Genomic DNA, 21,423 nt, shown 5'->3' with positions numbered 1-21,423 from the left:
AATCATGTTAATTGCAATGTTGTAAATTAACCCAGTCCAGAGATATTCAAATTTTCGCTAATGTCTCCATACTGAAAAATCGTCGCACGCCTACAAATAAAAATGGCCACCATGCAGTAAAGGTGCAAGATAAATTATTTTAAAAAACTGTTTTGAACTTCTCAAATATAGGGCAATCACGTATAAAAAAAATTAAAATATTTAAAAATGGTCAAGGAACCATCACTGGACCACTTCATATGGATTGACCCACCAGCTTTCTGCAGGAAGGTAAAGGCTTCTGTTATCAATCCTTATGGAGATCTTACAGACATTATGTATTGAAAGGTCAACAGTTTGTCACCTGAAGATGTGACTGTAATCTCATGAAACTAGCCATGATTAATAAATCTTTTGACACAGATATTGCGGTTTTCATCAGTTGTAATATATTATCACAGCTGTTGTTGCTTCCCATACTAAGTAATTTATAACAGCAAGATATGTTTATTATAAATTTATTTTTAATACTAACCATGTCGCATTTACATAACAAGTTTCTATGAGAGCCTACTATTTATTATGAAACTGCATTTTCAGTTAACGGTTGTCCCCACAAATGAGCCAGGAGTTGTACACTTCAAAGTGGACAGTTTGCAGTGTCGAGTGTGGTTGAATCCACAGTTTATGCAGTCCCTTCACCTTAAGGTTACACCACTGCCTGACCACAAAGACCAGTGGTCTGCAGAGGAAATGCAGGTGTGTCCATTATTATATGTTTCAATTCACTTATATTTTCAATTGATGGTGGCAGGTGTGTCCATTTTTATATGTTTCAATTCACTTATATTTTCAATTGATGGTGGCTGAATAATTTTTATTAATAGTAATTTTTAGTTTGTGAAAACAGTAATCTTGTAGTCTGTTTAGTGTTGACATAGACACATTGTGGTAAAAATAGCAAGGCAATTTATTTAACGTTTAATTATTGTTCTGCTTTGTTTATTATATTTTGCAGTCTCAGGCAAAACAAATGGTATCATCCATTTTTGATTTCTTACCAAGTTGTCATCAGGCGATGTGAATATGTTACATACTAACTCGCCTTAGTAAGACAGGCAACAGCAGTTGCATGTTGATGCATTACTATTTAATATATTCACATTATCTGATGATGACTTGCTAAGAAGTCAAAACCAATTATGACACCATTTGTGTTATGGTATTATAACTGATTTGACTTCTTAACAAGTCATCATCAGATTGTATGAATATGTTACATAGTAATTTGCCAAAGTACTACAACTACATGTTGACAAGTTACTCTGTAATATATTCACATCATGTGATAATAAGATGCTAAGAAGTCTAAATTAGTTTGCAGTACTGTCACTGTGTTCTCATACAGCAGAGAGGGTGTATACACCCTGGGATTTCCAGGAAAAAACGTGGAATTTTTTCATCTGCGATAAAACTGGGATAAACCTAGGAATTTTTAAGAATCTCGGGAATTTTTCATTGTTTTAGTTTCAGTTAAATTTTTGTAATTATGACTGGTAAGAACTGACACTCTAACAAAGAATATCACTGTATCCTGTTACTGCAGCTAAAATAAAACTTAAGGTGCATAGGAAATGCGCCAATTACAACAATAAAACACAGTGCACACACAAGCGTCTGCCACAGAAAAATGTGTCAAGGCTTTAAGACGAAGATGCAACACTTCGTAACAACAAACTGCTTCTGATGAGCGTGACGTTACAACTGTTTACATAAGGTTCTTTGAGTAGTTATCAGCGGGCTCATGCTCAGTTGAGTTGTGTGTGAGTAGTGCGTTTTCCCTCTTTTGGCTACTTAAAGGGTGGCTGTTACTATCTCGGCAGTAACAACAAGCAGCCATATACTATCAGGTAAAATCTTTTTGGCGCATCCAAGCTGCCAGATTTGCACATGCACAGAGCACTCTTGAGTTGTAGAGGGAGGGGGTAGTCGCCACATGACCCATGTTTACATTTAGTGACTTTGCTGCTTCCTCTTTGTTTACAGCTCTCATGTCAGATGAAACTAAAATGGGTATCTATGGCTGAATTAAAATACATTCACATAATTACGGAAGGCTAAAATATGTTAGTTTCAGCTTCCTCATTTCCATGTTTTCAGAAAATCAGTTGTCTTGTCAAACAATGAAATTATTTTTGTCGGTTTGCTAAAGAAATTTGGCTTTTATTAATCTTTTCCGTTGAGGCAGTCAATTTATTTGAAACGAAGTATTTCATTCCTCACTATTGGATAGCTTCAACTGTTTGCTGTATTTCAAGTGCATGTTTCATCTTCTGGCACATATGGCATTTGTCATAACAAAGAATCAAACATGAGTAATACAATAGTGATGTTCCCAGAAAATTTACATCCCGAAAACTACACTGAAAAGCTCAATATCAGGTTGGGGCCTATTTTATTGTGAATCTGGACATACAAATTTGCACTTTAAGCTAAATTATACATTTTAATATGGCTTACAAAATTCCAATGCTCTTGGAGTATTCTCTGAAGTTCTGGTTCTTTTGTGATGTAATGTAAGATCACTTAATGCTTTATACATACGATCATACTCTTAACTTTTGACGACTTAAAGTGTGAGTGTGGGTCTGGGTTATACTGATTTATTTCCCCAAACCACATTCCACGCCTTTATGAGATGACTTACTTGGGGTTTACAGTCACTCTCCTTTACTGGATAGCAGGCTGCTATAAACTCTCTTGACTTCTCCTCCCCCCCTCTGCTTCTGCCTCCCTCCCTAGCTCCCTCCCTCTGCTTCTGCCTCCCTCCCTAGCTCCCTCCCTCTGCTTCTGCCTCCCTCCCTAGCTCCCTTTCCCTCCTTCTGCCTCCCTCCCTAGCTCCCTCCCTCTCCCCCAATCCCCTCCCTCTCCCCCAATCCCCTCCCTCTCCCCCAATCCCCTCCCTCTCCCCCAATCCCCTCCCTCTCCCCCAATCCCCTCACTCTCCCCCAATCCCCTCACTCTCCCCCAATCCCCTCACTCTCCCACAATCCCCTCCCTCTCCCCCAATCCCCTCCCTCTCTCTCCTTCTGCCTCCCTAGCCCCCCTCTCTCCTTCTGCCTCCCTAGCCCCCCTCTCTCCTTCTGCCTCCCTAGCTCCCTCTCTCTCCTTCTGCCTCCCTCCCTAGCTCCCTCTCTCTCCTTCTGTCTCTCTCCCTCCCTCCCTAGCCCCCTCTCTCTCCCTCTGCCTCCCTTCCTAGCCCCCTCTCTCTCCCTCTGCCTCCCTTCCTATAGCCCCCTCTCTCTCCCTCTGCCTCCCTTCCTAGCCCCCTCTCTCTCCCTCTGCCTCCTTCCTAGCCCCCTATCTCTCCCTCTGCCTCCCTTCCTAGCCCCCTCTCTCTCCCTAGCCCTCTCCTTCTCCCTCTCCGTGTATTTTTTAATAGAAAGCTTATGAAAGATATCAGAAACGTGACATATGCACGTGTCTAGTATGTGCTACTGAATAATCATTTTACAAAGTCTGTTTTAGTTGAAATTATGTTTTATATAATTTTAAATTGAATGGAGGGGCTATTTTATGCTAGATTCAGAGCAGCGTAATAAAAATCAGTGTCCTTTACAAAGTTCCGGTTTTGTTTGCCTGCAAATCATGTTTATAATATGTTGATTGAACTGATGCCCTTGAACCTTTCTCGTTAATGTGCATCTGACATACTGCTGTCCACACTGTATTTCACTGTCCCTTGAATTACAGTCAGAGCTTCTAATGCTTGATAATAACTCTAAACATCACCATTTATTGCAGAAATAATGATATATTTTAGTACTTATAAAGTTGCAGGGTATACAGCTGTACATCCTATTAATATTCATAGTGTCACAGTCTCTGTCATAATTCGTCATTTTTGTATGCTGAGCTTATATACTATAAGTATATAATTTTGGTTTTGTTAGCAGTCTTTGCACACTTTTATAGCAATTTAATTTTTATTGTGATGGGTGTCATTTTCTTTGAAATTAAAATGTGTTTCAAAACATATCTTTGCAGGTTATAGAGAAGTTCTTTGATACAAGGGTTGCAGCACCTCCATACAAACCTAACTCACTGTCAGGGTTTGGTCGCATGTTGAATGTACCTTTAAATGTTCTGAAAGACTTTGTACAGATAATGAGGTTAGAACTGGTGAGTAACTGACCATGCATTAAAAGTTGCTCTGTAATTTAGCAGATCAAAGTTTTTACATTTCAGTGATTTTCCATTGTTTTGTCAAATACTTCAATCAAATTAAAATGTGCTGCCTACACTTCAGGAGAGTACCTTACTCTTAGTGCCTGATTATAAAATGATTTTTTACTCCCATGTTGCTATTGATACTGTCTTTTATTGGCCATGTTATTACAGATGCCCAGTCTGATTCAGCAACAGCAGTTCAAATGGGCCGTGCAGTGGTGCTTACGAATTCCACCTTCTGCTACTAACATTGTACCTGTTGGACAACCTGGTGTTCTTGTGTGCCGGAATAAAATATTGTTCTTTGTAAGTTCTAGAATTTTATTGTACTTGGAACTAACTTTTTTTTTTCTTTTATGTACATTGATGAGCCAAAACATTGTAACCATCTGCTGAATAGCATGTTGATCCAACTATGAAATGCAGTGCAGGGGCAATTCTGCATGTCATGGATCAACAAGTTCATGATAGGTATGCAGAGATATGAGGCAACATTCGCTGGTGGTGATTTTTGGACTGGGGCAGACACCTAATAGGATGCCTGATGTGTTCCATCAGGTTCAGATCAGGCAAATTTGGTGACCAATACACCACTATCGTGTTCCTCAAACCACTGTAGCATGATTCTGTCCTTTAGCATGATTCTGTCCTTTAGCATGATTCTGTCCTTTAGCATGATTCTGTCCTTTAGCAGGATTCTGTCCTTTTTCATGGAAGTCGTCTGCCTGGAAGATAACCATCACTGGTGAGGAAGACATCAAGCATGAAGTGATGCAAAACACAACAATAATGTTTAAGTAGTCCACATCTGTCGTAGTGCTTTCATTTACTGCCACAGATCCCATGGAAGCAATGACTGTCCCACACAGCATAATAGTCACCTCTCAAGCTTATGTCTGTGGCCACAGTGGATATTTCAAGCAGCTGTTTGCAAGGATAATGGCATATTCGAACATGACAATCGCCGTAGTGTAACAATAAACATGATGCCTTTGACAAGGCAACACATTTCCACTGTTCCACAGTCCAATCTTGATGATACCCTGTCCATTGTATTCATAATTGACCATGTTGTTGGGTCCATATTAGAACAAATGGTGCTCATTTGTTGCAGAACCACATATCCAACTATGTTTACTGAACGGTGTACCTCAAAGCATTAATGCCTGCACCAGCATTGTACTCTGTCATCAGATCTGTTACAGGTCATCAACTGCCCTGCTTTACAGATCAGGCAAGCCTTCAATCTCCATATTTTGTGATGAGGTGTGGACATCCTACTTGTTGTTTCACCATTCTTCAACCACTTTCCTTAAGTGTTCACCACATTAGCAGCCAACCATTTTGTCATTTCTGAGGTGCTCCTTCCAACTTCTGGGCCATATCAGTCTGTCCTTTATTAAAGCCACGTACATCAGTGGGTTTCCCAATTTATGGATTGTATCATCACTAGAATTATTTCCCATTTATCTCTGCTCAGCTTGTATACTCTCCTTATCATGTCACATACCTGCAGTGCCAGCCGGTGGTAATCAATATCATGGTGGGCAGTGGTCATAATGTTCTGGCTCGTCAGTGTATGTTGAGGTATTAGGGTAATTAAAATTGTCCCAAATTAAAGATTATCCACATAAGAGATCATTTATGGCATGATTGTTGCGGGCGTGATCAGTTATCTTTGTTTTAAATATTGTCAGCCTCTGAGACTGAGGGGCACCTATGGGAAGCCAGAAGAGAAAATATTAAACCTGCTTGGTTCTTGATTGTACTGGTACTGTCAAGTGTTAACCCACTCAAAGTTTATTGTATATATATTTGTATGCTTCAAATTTAATACTTGCCTGGCATAGTATAATTGCTGGCCAGCAAGGACACTCATGTTAGTTAATGTGGATAGAGCTCCACTGCTAACAAAGCAGGGGCACAAAGATAAACTCTGTTTCAGAATGTTGTTGATACTGGGGAAATGTAAGTGTACATTTTGCATGCTTGCAAGTTATTAGAACAAATAGCAACATAACATTTTAGAAAATATTCCGTCAGTGGTTAGTGAACAACGATTGGAGTAAAATATTAAAATTAAATAAAACAGTCTTGATTGCAAGTGTTGTTTATTTTGGTTGGCAGTTGGGTTTGGTCTATAATTTAGACCATCTTCAGGCTGTAGACACCATGATAGCAGCTGGTAGTGGTGTGTGGAGCAAGATCCGTAATAACACAGACGTCAACTGAAGTGGATGTCTGTGTTCTCACAGATTGTGCTCCATCCACTGCCACCAGCTGCCATCATGGCCCCTACAACCTGAAGACAGTCTAAATTATAGACTGAAACCAGTTGCCAACCAAAATAAACATCTGTTGCCATCAAGACTGTTTTACCGAATTTTAAAAAGTAAGGTTTCTTACTAAGTACTGTATGAAATCATAAATTCTATACTGAATCTTAGGGGCTTTAAGTTGTGGCTTCATCAGTTGCTTCAGTAGATTCTGCTGTCAATCCATGGAACTTCCTTGCCATAAAATCAATGGTGTAGTGTCAGTGTTCTGGCCATTTTCTTCATTGCTGCTTTAAAGTTCCAGCTAAATTAACGAACTATGACGACAGCATTTCAAACTTCTACAAGTACATCCTCTGTGAAGCTTTTTGTCTGGCCCTTCAACTTTTACACTTAAAGATTTTTAGAGTGGGAAACGTATGTTCCTCTGAAATGTTGTTAACAGTTACACTGTTTTTTTATTATTTATTTATCAAAATAAGACGTTGGATAAGAGACGTAGGTTAATTTTTCATGACAGTTTCTACTAATTCACACTTAATCTTACCTCCTGTCACTGAGATATTGTGTGTTTCAACCACTACAGCGAATTTTATTTGTGGTGAGCAAGGCTAGTAGGTTTATTTTCTTCAATTGTTTGTTATGAGGTTAGAAATAACTTGTTCCTGCAATAACGTAACATGATTTGTACTGTTCCTGTACTAGCTTTGTATATCAGAATAACAGAGCTGTCCCCCCCCCCCCCCCCCCCTCTCTCTCTCTCTCTCTCTCTCTCTCTCTCTCTCTCTCTCTCTCTCTCCAAGACTTAAGAACATTGTTCACTACTTTAATGCTGAGCTTGTATTATGTGTAGTGGTGCTTTCCAAGTGTCTCCATTCTACTTACTTAAAAAGAAAATATAGTTGATATTCTACAGTGATTGCAAATGGATGCAATACAGACTGCATATACTACTTGAAAGAGAGCCCATGACTTTCCCGTCCTCAGCTCGAGACAGCTCACGGAGTTAATTCTGGTATTCATTATCAGTAGAAATATTTCAGATGAGCCATTACTAAATAGTGTGAAGATGTTTGGTGTGTGGAGGTAAAAACACTATGTGAGAGCAACAAGTTTCGTCAGGTAACCCCAAGTTCACCTGCTACTCATTTACTTAGATTAGATATACTTTTCATTCCAGCTGATCCTTGGTGAAGTGATCCTCCAGAGTGTAGAACATAACAGAAAAACAAGAATCCACAATAAATATTTACACTGAAAAACAAAAATGCTGATATACCTTACACAGATCCCTTGTAAATGATTGTCATGGATATAGAATAAGTCAAAAACATTTTAAACATATTCATTTAAAAGGTAATAAATTCTAAATTGCAGAACCATTTTACAACATATATATACAATGATCACTTTGCTGCACTGAGTTTGTACAGAAGTGAGAATGTATTAATACTCACATTATTTGATGTTATTAGTAACACACACTCATATCAGTTGATTTTACTAAGAACTTCAGCAGTGGAGTAAAAGAAGTTAACCACCAATAAATCTTTTAGGCTTGTCTAAAATTGAAGTTGATAGTTAAACTGTTTATAACTGCTGGAAAGTTATTGAAAATGTCTGTTCCTGAATAATTGATGCCGTTTTGGACCAAAGTAAGTGACTTTAAATATCTGTGAAGATTATTCTTATTTATAGTATGAATTTCATGAATAGAGCTGTTGCTTTGGAAAAGAGAGATATTTTTAATGGCAAATTTCATCAAGGAATAAACCTGTTTGGAAGCAGTAGTCAATATCCGTAGGACCCTAAACAGGCTTCTGCAGGATGTTCTTGAGTTCACACCACCAATATTTCATATTAAACAATTTTGGAACCAGAAAATTTAAGCTTGGCTTGATCAGTTACACTAATCCCTTACGACATTATGGAATAAAAGTGAGCATAGTATGTCAGCTTTTTCATTTTTATATCGCCTATACCTGACAGCATTTGCATTCCAGATAGAGGTTTGTTTAGGCACTTCAGCATTGTGCTCCTCCCATTTGAATTTACTATCAAGTTGTAATCCCAAGAATTTAAAATTGCCCACTTCTTCTATTTGTTTTTGTCATATTTTAAGCGTTTGAAGCTGGGAAACCTCTTATAAGTTCTGAACTGCATGTAGCGTTGTTGTTGTTGTTTTTTGGACAAGGAATTGGCTAGGAAGCATTTGTTGGTACCCATGAAAATTTCATGTAGCAGTGTTTCTGAAACGACGCTTAATTTGCTATTTGTTATGATGTTTGTATCATCTGCAAACAAAACAAGCTGAGTGTCTGGTAATGTTACTCATGAAAGGTCATTGATATAAACAAGAAAAAGTAATGGTTCTTGGATGGAACATTGTGGGGAACACATGCAATTAGTTCCCAGTTGGATGATGCCTGATAGCTTAATACATGTCTCTTTCCTAATGACACACTTTGTTTCCAGTAAGAAATAGAGGATTTGACCATTTTGCAACATTTCCTGTTACACCATAATATTCTAATTTACTTAAAAGGATATTGTAATTTACAAGGTGAAATAGCTTTGAGAGATCACAAAATATGCCAGTAGCCTGTAATTTATTGTCTAATGAATTAATTACATTTTCACTGTACGTGCAGGTAGCTTTCTCAGTGTCAGAACCCTTTAGAAATCGGAACGTGACTTTGACAATATATTATTTACTGTCAGGTGGTTAAGAAGCCGAATGTATATTAACATTTCTAAAATTTTTGGGAATTTCTTGCAAAAGTTAAATTAGACGGAAATTTGATGGTATTCCTTATCTCCTTTCTGAAACGGCATATTTCAACCATTCAGGAAATGTTCCCTTGATAAACAACTGGTTACACAGATACCTTAATATGTTACTAAACTCAAGATTTTATGGTGAATATAACTTCTACTGTGATAGTGAGGGTCATATTCATATTATTGAAGATATGTGTAATGACTGGTCTTAAGTACTCCATGGGAGCACCTGCTGGACCTTACAACCCCATCTTCTTGGTAACAGTTATGAAAGGGGTGTTAAAAAGTTTTGCAACACTGAACACACGTATTACCAATGTATCATTTACTCTCAATGCCATCTGCCCCTCTTCAGGTGTGGTTCAACCAGTCACCTTGTTCAGTATATCCCATATTGTCTTTAGTTTATTGTCTGATGTGATTATTTTTTCGCATAATGTATTTGCTTTGATGACCATATTATCAACTTCAATATTTTGCTGTATATCTTGTAATGTGCTGTAGCATGAATATCGTAACTGTTTCTGACAGACAGACATGGCTGATTTTATTTGCTGTTTAATATTATTATTGATTTTGTTATATAATTTTGTTCATTGGACCTTTCTATGAAGTGGTTGTTTGTGAACAATTATCTGCCCTTGTTACAAAGTTTACAGTGGGAATTAAGTTCAATGATATTATTACTGGCTCTGATAAACTCTTTACTAGGAGAGGTTTTAAGAAAGTTTACATGGAAGTCACCAGAAACCCACTACTACTTTGTTTTTCGTTATCAAATAGGCCAGTATAGCTTCAAGGTGGTTTATGAACAGATAAACAGTCTCTTTCCTGTATCAAATAGTGGAAAATCTAGTAACACTTACGATGACTGGTAAACGTCTGCTACATGACAAAATACGTATATGAGCTGAAACGTATAATAACTGTTCCAAATATGGGATCCATGTTAAAACTGTAGTTCCCCCTATAATGGCTGGATGAGTCACTTTGAAGATCAGGAGGAGGCAAAAGCACATGACCTACACTAGAAACCTGCATAGTAAATCACTGAAGTTCAAACCATCTTTTGGGTTGAGGCCAGCTTCACTTCGCTGTCTGAAGCACTCAAACTTTTGCCATGTAATTATTATATGAATACCAACATATTGTGACATTTAGTAGTCATTCATTTGACCCAAAATGCCACTGATTCATGTTACAGCTACAGATTATACGTGTGGGGGTGTACCCACCAGGAATGGAGCCACCGTCACTGGTTCTGCCTCTTGTGTATGATGTAACTACAAATGTCACACAAGTAGCAGAGAAAAGAGATCCTGGTCCAGCCACTGCACTTACAGCTGCAAACCATCAGTTGAAGAGATTTGCAGAATTTGGAGCCAGCCAAGGAGAATGTTCACTATTCCCTGCAGTTCGAGACTTGTTAGCAAGTCTTGTGCTACCCTCAGAACCTCCATCACAGGTAAGGGTATCTTAAATATGTTCATCCCTATTTAATGATACACCAACTTTATGTTGCTTTACACACTTAAGGATGGCATGGCTGTTTGCCTTATAATGCAAGATGATTTCATCAAAATGATAAATCTCGAGAAGAATGTTAATGAGAGATGGAGATAATTTAGATCACTCAATGAAGTTAGGTAGTAGAAGTGGTAAATGTTATGAAAGAACAGATGTAGAGTGACTGTAGCATTGCATGTTAGTGTGTAATTCACTGTGAAAGGGAAAACTCAGGTTGAGCAGAGAATATAAGCTTTTAGAAGATAGATTGTGTTGTTGGCTACTGTGGGAGTCAGCACTGACACAAACAAGGAAGGAGAGAACTTGCAATGGCCAGTAGCAGAAATCTGAAATGATCTTTACAAAACACTTTAAGATTAATTGAACACTTTATTTCTAAAAAGAAGATAAAACATAACATAACTGGATTCCTGTTTCTCCTACATACAAGTACTTTACTCTCCATTACTTCTCACAGAATGCAGGCTAAGTAATGTCTTCCTATTAATTGGTGCAGATGCTCTTGAAGTCTGTGACTGAACTGGGCCAACCAGTGTGTGTCGACAGGGGGCGCTTATGCCATTTCGCAGTACTGCGGTGGTGAGTGTGCAGTCGATGCTTTAGGACTGCACATTCCTCCCTCCCAAATGCCGTACTGTTTTTGTGTAGGGAGCCATCTTACAACAACGGGGAGGGGGGGCACAGACAGATGGGTGGTGCGATGAGCTGGGAGCTGCAGTTGGGACTGATGCCAAGCCCCCAGCCATGCCCCGACGACCATCCTGCACTCCAATGGAACGTTGGTTGGAAAACCTCCGAAAGGGCACCCACCCTTTTCCTGAGCCAGTCAGACGAAAAACTGAGAGCGCATCAATGACAACGGCGCTGAGTCAACAGTGGGCCCCGAGACCAGTGTGAGGCAGTTGAGCTGCTACAGTGGCGGAGGCAATGGGTCCAGCTCCATCGGTTCTGCAGGTGGTGCTGAAGAGGCCCACGGGGGTGGCTGCACCAGCCACAAGATCCCAGTAGGATATGAATCTGGAGACAGACAATCTGCAGAAGAATCTCACAGTTGAAAAGCACAAATCTGATTCTGATGGTGGCACAACAATCCAGCAGGACCCTGAATATAGTACATTGAAGTGCCCAAATTTCAAAAAATCGTTCCTCTCTCCCAGTGCTTATTGCAACCAAAAACTCTGAAAATAATTGAATCTTTAGACACAAAGCAATACCCATGGAATGTGGGAGGCATCATGCTCTGTGGTGGGTGCAGCAACTGGAGCAGCGTGCAGTAGTGCTGGTGATGTAGAAGCTTTGCGGGCAACAGACCGTTGAAGGGTTAGGAGCAGTATGTTGCAAGGAAGAACAGCAGTACTTGCTCCCATATGTGGGATGCACATAATTTGTTCATCTGTTGCCTGAACGTACTGCGCGCAAGTTGTTCAGCTTCTCCATTCGACTGAGGATGAAATGGAGCACTGGTAAGGCAAGTGATACCATTGGCTGTTCAGAGTTCTGAGCCGTAAACTGTGGTCCATTGTCTGTAACCAACTCTTCAGGCAAACTTTCCAAGCAAAAAATAGGTGACAAAGCCTGAATGGTATACACGATGTAGTTTAGTTTGTGGACACTGCAAACGGATATTTGCTAAAAGAGTCCACAACAGTAATCCAATGAATGTTCCAAAAGGAGCTAGCAGAGTTAGTATGCACTCATTGCCATGGTGATAGAGACTTTGGCCAAGCAGAAAATGTTTGTGGTGGGGTCAATAGAGTTTCACCACAAGTGCAGCACTGTGACTTCATCTGTTCAATGTGGGCATCCATGCCCGGACAAGTACAGTGCCAATGTGGTAACTGTTTCATGCAAACAATTCCCCAATGTCCTTGGTGGAGCAGTTGCAACACATCTTTTTGCAACATTTTAGGAAGAAGCACATGCGAATGTCCATTCACTTTGCAATAAAATCGCACTGTGCTGGACTGAGAGGCTATGCCGATGAGCAAAATATCGATGCGCAAAAGAATTCTGAATTTGTTTTCACTGAACAAGGCCAAGCTGTACAGGCATATTGCAACAAAAGATTCAAGTCAGGGTCTGCTTCTGTGGCCTGAGCAGTTTTCCTATAGTGCAGTGGTAAAGTCTGTAAAAGTCCGGTGTCCTGCGCATCAATCTGACAGGAAGATGATGCAGTAGCATCGAATTCAGAATCAGGACAAACAGGAAGGCGAGAAAGAGAGTCAGAATTTGCGTGCATTCGTAACAGTAGCTCGTGTAGGAAAAACTGCATTCACTAAGTGAGAATATGGTCTGCACTTATGAGAGCAAACATGAGGAGAGTTCTTTCTGTGTTGCAAGCATACAGACTGTACATGACCTGACTTTCCACAAACAAAGCAGGTCACATTTCGCGAAGGGCAATTTTGTCTTTTTTGCATGTAAAAGCAGCAGGGACACAATTTCACAGCAGGCACTCGCATTGACACTCGTTTAGTCAGGCCTCAGCATGGCGACCCGTTTGCACACTGTAGTTAACCAACTACAGTGTGCAAGGTCGTACCTGTTTGTCTCTTTGTGTTATACTACAGATGGGAGCTACATCAAAGTTTTCTGTGGTACTATCACAGGAGCCCTGATTTTCAGTAATTTGTAATGTTTGTTTCAAAGCAGGAACAGAATATTTGAGAATTTGTTCACAAATCGTACTGTTTGGCACATCGTACATAAGTGCGTCACGAATCATTGCATTACCATAGTACTGTCCACAGCCACACTGAAAATGACATTGTCATATCAAATCCTGAAGTTCAGTCTCCCACAGACTAGCTTTTTCCACAGTCAAAAGGACTTGTAACGAGCTGCAGGAACCTTTACCAGATCCTTGCAATAGTTAATGAGGAGGAAACTAGCAACTCTGGCCTACTAGTTGGGAATAATGCCCGAGCAAGATGATAAACTCCTGTACTGGCTGTTTACAAGACATAAGGAAGTTTCACAGTACCTTGTACTTGATGTGTAGCACAGTGAGCGTCGAACTGACCATAGTATTCGTTCCCTTCCTCTTATTGTTTATTGAACGCTTGGAACAATGGAATGTATGGAGCTGATGCCGTGGATGTGGCTAGCTGTTGTGGCAGAGTTGATGCAGCAGTGGCTTGTGCATTAATGAGCTACTAGACTGTGATCATCAACTGCGACATTTGGTAGTTCTGAAACTGAATAAACTGCATTAGATCAAAGCCAGCAGCAACCGGATCCAGAGGCATAGGTGAAAGTGGTGTAAGAGGTGCTGAAATAAGAGAGAGAACCATCAGTGATGCACTGTGATGGTGCGGTGTAGGGTTCCAAAACTGCATGGTCCCCAAGGATGTATGCATACTTGTGTTGATCCATTGTCCCTCCAAAATGACAAGGTCACCCAGGGAATGCCACATAAACATTACTCAAACCTTAACACTCCCTCCTCCAGCCTGGACCCTTCCAATGATCCAACAGCCATCTGTCCAGGGTAGCATAAAAAGTGATTCATCTGAAAAGGCCACTCACTGGACATCCAGTAGTGGTGCTGGTGTGCAAATTCCAGCCTCCACGGCTATAAGTGTGGGTGGTTGAACTAGGTGCCTGCTGTGCGGTATTCTTCGAACAGTCATTGAGAAGACACTATTGCTAACACTTTGGTTCATCTGGATGATCAATTGCTCAACAGTTGTTTTCTGCATCCACCCGAAACGCTTTATATGTCCGCCACTGCTAGAGCTGCAAACTGAGTGGTTGTTGCATGTTGACACCGAACATAGGTGGTGGTCACATTAACGTGACTGGACCGTGTATATGATTTGTTGATCAAGTGTGTTGTAACTGTTGACTCACCTTCACTAAAGAACAAAATTATAGATTAATTTTGCCATAGTGAAATTCATTTGAATTCAAATTAATTATTTTTTTAAAACATTGCTGAAGAAAGCCAGTGTTCATTATGTAATACTTGAAATTAATTACTAAAGAGTCTAGATTGCAAGGTACGTTTATTAAAAGGTGACTGGTTTTGATCCTTACATGATCATCTTCAGACTTTCATCTGTAATATAGAGGAGGATATAAATTCGAGGGATTCATAAAAATAACTTAAAATTAGCTGCAAAATTACAAAACAGATACACCCATATTGATGGACAAAGGGTGTGCATGGAGCAGGAATTGCTGAAAGAAGATAGTCAACTGCTGCAGAGAGCAATACTGCTGTTTATTAAATACTGGAGGCTCGGCTACAGCTGGCAGCATAATGTCAGTATTAGTCAATCATGTATGAGTCGGTGGAATTATGTACAAATCTATGTACTTACTAGTTCGTAGAGCATCAAAATAATGTAAAATAATTTTGTAATAAACAAGAAACAGCCTGTTAATACAGCAATTGTCAAATAAATATACTAAGAACTTTAAAAAGGAAGCAAACAAACATTATATTCGTTGTGTGTAGGTTGGCCTCTAGATGTTGTTGGTTTCTACAGAGCTAGTGGATGTTGATCTTGTGTGGTTTCCATTGAAGCAACCACAAACATCGATAAAGGAAGCTTAATAGATTACGCTCCATAGATCCAGTCCCAGGATATAAATAAGCAGTACCCATTAATGTACGTGTCGATCTATAGTAAATAACTGTAATTTTAATACACTAGCAACATTAAAGGAAAATGTGTGCCCATATTTACAAAATATATAATGTAATAACTAGTCAGTAACTAACATCGGAAAGTAATAAATTAAGATGACTCCATGAAGAACAAGTATAAATTAGAAATTCAGTGCTATGATTGACCTGTGGCAATTATTTATACAGTGTAGTAATATTATACAAATACGTAAGAAAATAATATTAAATTAAAGAAAAATATTTCATGAGCCATTACATTTAAACTAAATAACACAGAAGCACAATAAATATGAACCACAATTTAAAAAAAAGTGTGTGGAGAAGTGTGTAAAATAGACTTGTAGAGTCATTAAAAAAAGACATCAGAATAAGCAATATAAAGAATATCATCAAAAACCTCAAAGAAATGTTTGGGTTTGAAGTATATAGCTGCTCATATATAATAGATGAGGGTGTGTTTTTGTAATCAGACTAAATTTTGGTTTCTTCTAAAGTGTTAAGAAATAGACCTTTAGATGCATTGTGTAAAATTTTCATGTTAGAAATGCAACCTTGGGAGTCATTACGTTCATCAAGAGTTTGGCCAAGCTATAATTTGGTATGTGTAGTACCAGTAGAATGCTTTCTGACACAATTAAAAAGTTATTGCCAGTTTGTGATGTATTGTTTATCGCAGTTGTCGCTCTGTATTTTGTAGATGCCAGATTTTGGTATTTATTAGATTCACTATTTGTATGGTGTTTTTTTAATTGTGAAGGCTATAATCAGATTTCTTTTTCAATAATTTGTTTATTTTGTCTGAAATAAGTCCCCTTTTGTCATTTTAGTAAACGTCATATTAGAATTTGTAACAATGTTAATTATTTGTTTTTATTTTTTATACAAAAAGTTAACTTGACTAGAACTAAAGTTATTAACAATAGAAATTTGCTGTAAAACTTCGGTTTCTTTTTGGACTGCATAAGATTGGAGAGGTAATTTTAATAACACGTGAATCATTGTTTCGAAGAAGGGTTTTTGTTTATTTAGTAGATGACATGAACTGGCATTAATTATTGTATCCGTTAATGTTTGTTTTATGTAAATAGACATACATTGTTTTCCAGTTTGATTTAAAATTGTGAGATCTAAAAAATTTATACTAAGAATATTATTACGAAAGAAAAAGATAAAAATAACAACATTAAATTAAAAATTATTAAGAGAGAGAAATCACAAAGTAATAACTAACAAAACCATCACAATTAAGACAGATAAAGGCAATACTGTTATCAAAGTTACTGAAGATGATTACATTTCTAAAACATTACAGTTTTTTACCACCAATTGCAGTAATAAAGTTAACAAAGACATGACTACAAAGTTTCAAACAAAACTTCTAAAACTGATTCATGACAATCTTTTTTTTCCCCCTAAAGCACTCTGAAGGTTGCATTTCTAACAATATGAAAATTTTACGTAGTGCATCTATAGGGCTGTTTCTTAGTACTTCAGAAGAAATCAAAATTTATTCACATTACAAAAACAAACTCTCATCTGTGATAAACAAGCAGCTAGACTTCGAAGAGAAACATTTGTTTGAACTTTTTGGTGATCTGCTGTAGAATACTTAATCTGATGTCTTGATTTTATAACTCTGCAAATGTATTTTACATCTTTTATTGTGACTTATATTATTGTCTTCTTTGTTATTTTATTTAAGTAAAATGGCTAATGACATTTTTTTCTTTAATTTCATATTTTTTCTTACTTATTTATATAAAGTTATTACAGTGTATAAATAATTGGCATGTTAGGTCACTCATAGAACTTCATTTTAATTTATTACTTTTTGACATTGCTTATTGATGAGTTGTCACATTATATATTTTAGAAATATGGGGGCATATTCTTCTTTAGTATTGCTAGTCTGTCAAACATCTTCATTATTTTTGCTGGCATATTACGGTCTACAGCTATTTACTATAGATCGATATATTAACAGATACTGCTTATTTATAGCCTGGGACTGTACCTAGGGAGTTTTCTCTACTAAACTTCATTTATCGATGTTTGTGGATGCTTCAATGGAAACCATGCAAGATTAGCATCTATCATTTCCATATAAACTGACAAAATCATAATTATTTTTCCGTTGTGCTCCAAGAGAGCAACCTATGCATAACAAATGTGATGTTCTTAGTACATTTATTTGACAATAGGTATATTAATAATCTGTTTCTTCCATATTATAAAATTGTTCTACATTATTTTGACGTTTGATTTATATCTGATTGGCTAATAATGACATCATGCTGTCAGCTGTAGGCGGAGCCTCCAGTATCAAACACACACCTGTATTGATCTTTTCAGAAGTTGAATATTGTCAGGCAGCAGTTCCTGCTCCATGCACAGCTATTGTCCATCAATGTGGGTATATATCTATGTTTTGTAATTTTATAGCTAATGTTAAGTTCTTTTTATGTATTGTTCTAAATTATATCCTGTATTATATTACAGGTGAAAGTCTGAAGATGGTCATGTGATGATTGGAACTGGTCGCCTTTTAATAAACATACCTGGCAATCTCGACTGTTTTATAACTAATTTCAAACCTTTTAAGTTAATCTAAAGCAACAACGAATAAATAAAAAGGAGCAGCACATGTTGTTTTTGTTTTATTTACTAACCCATCATCAATTTTGTTCAGATTTGGCTCATTTCCTTTAATTCACATCCCATGAACTAAAGTTATTGTGATTTATGAACTGCAGGAGTTTCAAAGCCACAAGACAGTAATGTAAAACTATTTCTTTTAGCTGCCATGCTATTCTGTTTTAATATGGTCCAACTTTTTGAAGGATAAGTATTGAATATTTGTGTAAATATCCCACTGTTGTGTGTAAAAGCTAGAAAAAAATATTTGTTATGGAGAGGAGAAGTTTGAAGTCCAGTTAGTTGATACTACTGTGTTTCTCAGATCAGTACTGTTGTAAATGTTGTGATGAAGAGCCAACTGGAGAGTTTAGGCAGAGAGGTAAGAGGTAAAAAAACAAATACTGGTAAAGTTGTAAACTACTTTTAAGGGAATATAAAGTAGTAGACTTGGATGATGGAAACACCACATTGAAGGGTAAGGCATAGACTTCATTGTTATTATGATGTGATATATTGTGAAAATAACAGAAAAAGGTTGATATTGGGAATTTTCAGCATACAACTTTTTAATTTGAGACAAAGTGGAATATTGCCAATATTTTATTCTAAGTATATTATTTTGATCTTATGTTACTATGGCAAGACTCCACACAATATTGCTCCGTGGGTCTGAAATGTAAAATCAAGTTCACTAACTTCATCAACAATTAGAAATTAGAGAGAAGAAAAACAAAGAGCACAATTGGCCATGGTAACGTATGTATTGTGATCGAAAGATTCTCTCCAGTGTTACAACTGTTACATCAACTATAGTAACCAAGTAATACACAAAGCAGATTCAAGTAATACAAATATGGCTTTATTCATAGTCCTCTGAACAGTAAAGGAAATAAGTCTGTTGTGACTCCACACACAACAAGGCACAGAACAACTGATGTGAGTGGTACAGACTGAAAGAACATAAAGAGGAGCAGTCAGCGCTGCTCTGCTTGTATATTGGCATGGACCCCCAGTAGACGGCATGGCAGAAACTGTACTGCATGCACAATTCCTACCAGCAGCCTCTAGTGACTGCCCCATGCTGATACAGTTGACAGTTGATTTGAGTACACATGCATTACAACACTACACTCAGCTCACTCACACTGACGCGCACTAGTAGCAGGATACAGCATCAACAGAAACACCAGGGTGGAAACAGTAAGCAAAAATGAGGAAAAGCAACTGTTCTCCTGTAGCTGATTGACATGTGACACACACAGATGTAATAGCACAGAGACTTTACCTTCTTTTTCTAGTCTAAGTACACATACAGTCATGCAGACATCCCCTAGTGACTGCGATAGCATGCACTGTGGCAGCACTTTAGCTGTTGTGCGTGATTGTATACTTGCACTAGAAAAAGAGTCTATGTTGTTACCCATGTGATGCATTGAACCTCACTTGGCTGTGAGTGAGTAGTCACATATTGTTAATTTTGTTTCTTGTTCAATTAACAGAATTACAATACAAGTGTGTACAGTGCTGTATAAAAGTTTGAACAATGAAGCAGTTAATGTTCCTCCACTATCTACAAATATTAGGTTGCATTACCCAAGCCAAACATAATACATACTTCAAATGTGGTACATGGCTGTTGGAGAGCTAAATAGTTTAATAATTTTTAGCTACAAAGAAATTTGCATAATAATAAAATCTTTTACATTAAAGTTGCTTTAAAATAAAATTTCACGAATGCTTAAAAATGTAAGAATTTCTCTGTGAAGGAGAAGGAAATTTTTACACATGATGGAATGAATAATGATTCACAAAAGTGACGGTAGAAAGGGAGTTAGTTTCTCCATACCATGTCTGCCTCACCAAGAGTTTTGAGACTATGATTTTGCCAGAGAAACCTCTTCCATGTGAATCGGGAAGAAATAAAATTTCAGATTTTTGTAGCTTTCGTTGGGCAGCAGTTTTATTGGTTTATGAACCGAAATATTGTGAATGTAGTGCTTTTTGTCAAATGGATCACACTTATCTTCGTTGATACTTTAAAAATGCTGTGAGAATCTAGTTTCTCAGCACAACCTTAACCTTTGCCTCAGTGTTGATTTATTTTTGGATAAGTCACCAGAGACCACAAAATGAGATGTAATATTGGTACCAAGCTGTCAATATTTGAAACCTTGATTTATCGATAGATTGCTGTTACTTATTTCTGTTATATGTGCTATTGTGAATTGTACTAGTGTCATGTGTAATAAATATAATCCTTTAATATTTTGTTCTCCTTCTAATCAGGTTGTCTCACCAGCTTCAACAATGCAGGCATCCCCCGCCATGCAGATGCATTCGCCAATGACAGGTGGAGTGGTAGGAATGCCACCTCAACCACCCCCACAGCCACCGCAGCTGCAGTATCCTGTTGGTATGCCCATGGGTCAGCATCCAATGATGGGACCACAATAATGTACAAATGTTATTTAATGTACAAATCTATATTTATTACAACACGCTGAAATGAAGTATTATAAGGACATAGAAGTACAATAGTGACCTACCTGAGAGAGGAGAAGGCCAAAGAAAAGGTTGACAGTGGTATGCGAGTCAGTTTGACTGGCAAGCCTGCAGGCACTTCAGTGCCTCCAAATTCTGAAGGAATTCGAGAAAGCGTTTTGGTCAGTGCAATCCTCTTTTCACGTGACTGGTAAATGTACCTTGATATTTGTAATAAATCTATATTTATATATTTCTTGGCACTGTTCGTTTAACAAAAGAACTTTCCTTGAAGTTTTATTTTACAAAATGTAATCTTTTATTAAAAACTGTTGCGAATCCATGAGAATATATATTTAACGCAGTACAGTTTTATATGAGCAGAAGAAAGAAAAAGTTAAATCATTGTTTCTTCTCTTGCAGAAGATTGTAAATATTATACCTGTAATAAATATAATTTGAAGTTTTATTCACATAGATTCTATATTTTTAAACAGGAAATCCTCTCTACCTTTTTCCATTGGTTCATCCCAGTTACTTATATATATATATATATATATATATATATATATATATATATATATATATATATATATATATATATATATAATGTGACTTACCAAATGAAAGTGCTGGCAGGTCGACATACACACAAAATTCAAGCTTTCGCAACAAACTGTTGCCTCATCAGGAAAGAGGGAAGGAGACGGAAAGACGAAAGGATGTGGGTTTTAAGGGAGAGGGTAAGGAGTCATTCCAATCCCGGGAGCGGAAGGACTTACCTTAGGGGGAAAAAAGGACGGGTATACACTCGCGCGCACACACACACACATATCCATATACAGACACAAGCAGACATATTTAAGGTCTTTAAAT

General features: G+C 37.7%; 1 protein-coding gene across 1 annotated transcript in view; it reads left to right on the top strand.

Moving 5' to 3' along the window:
* Nucleotides 1-21,020, top strand: part of LOC124595635 (mediator of RNA polymerase II transcription subunit 14) — a 187,136-nt gene extending 166,116 nt beyond the window's left edge. The window contains exons 24-28 of the mRNA XM_047134464.1: nucleotides 580-738; nucleotides 4,027-4,161; nucleotides 4,381-4,515; nucleotides 10,471-10,731; nucleotides 20,353-21,020. Of these exons, the coding sequence (XP_046990420.1) occupies nucleotides 580-738; nucleotides 4,027-4,161; nucleotides 4,381-4,515; nucleotides 10,471-10,731; nucleotides 20,353-20,520 (858 nt within the window). The 3' untranslated portion in view covers nucleotides 20,521-21,020. The remainder of the gene's footprint in view (nucleotides 1-579; nucleotides 739-4,026; nucleotides 4,162-4,380; nucleotides 4,516-10,470; nucleotides 10,732-20,352) is intronic.
* Nucleotides 21,021-21,423: the final 403 nt, after the last annotated feature.

Source organism: Schistocerca americana, chromosome 2 (assembly GCF_021461395.2).
Source record: "Schistocerca americana isolate TAMUIC-IGC-003095 chromosome 2, iqSchAmer2.1, whole genome shotgun sequence".
Classification (NCBI taxonomy): Eukaryota; Metazoa; Arthropoda; class Insecta; order Orthoptera; family Acrididae; genus Schistocerca; species Schistocerca americana.
This window is presented reverse-complemented; position numbering and strand designations above follow the sequence as displayed.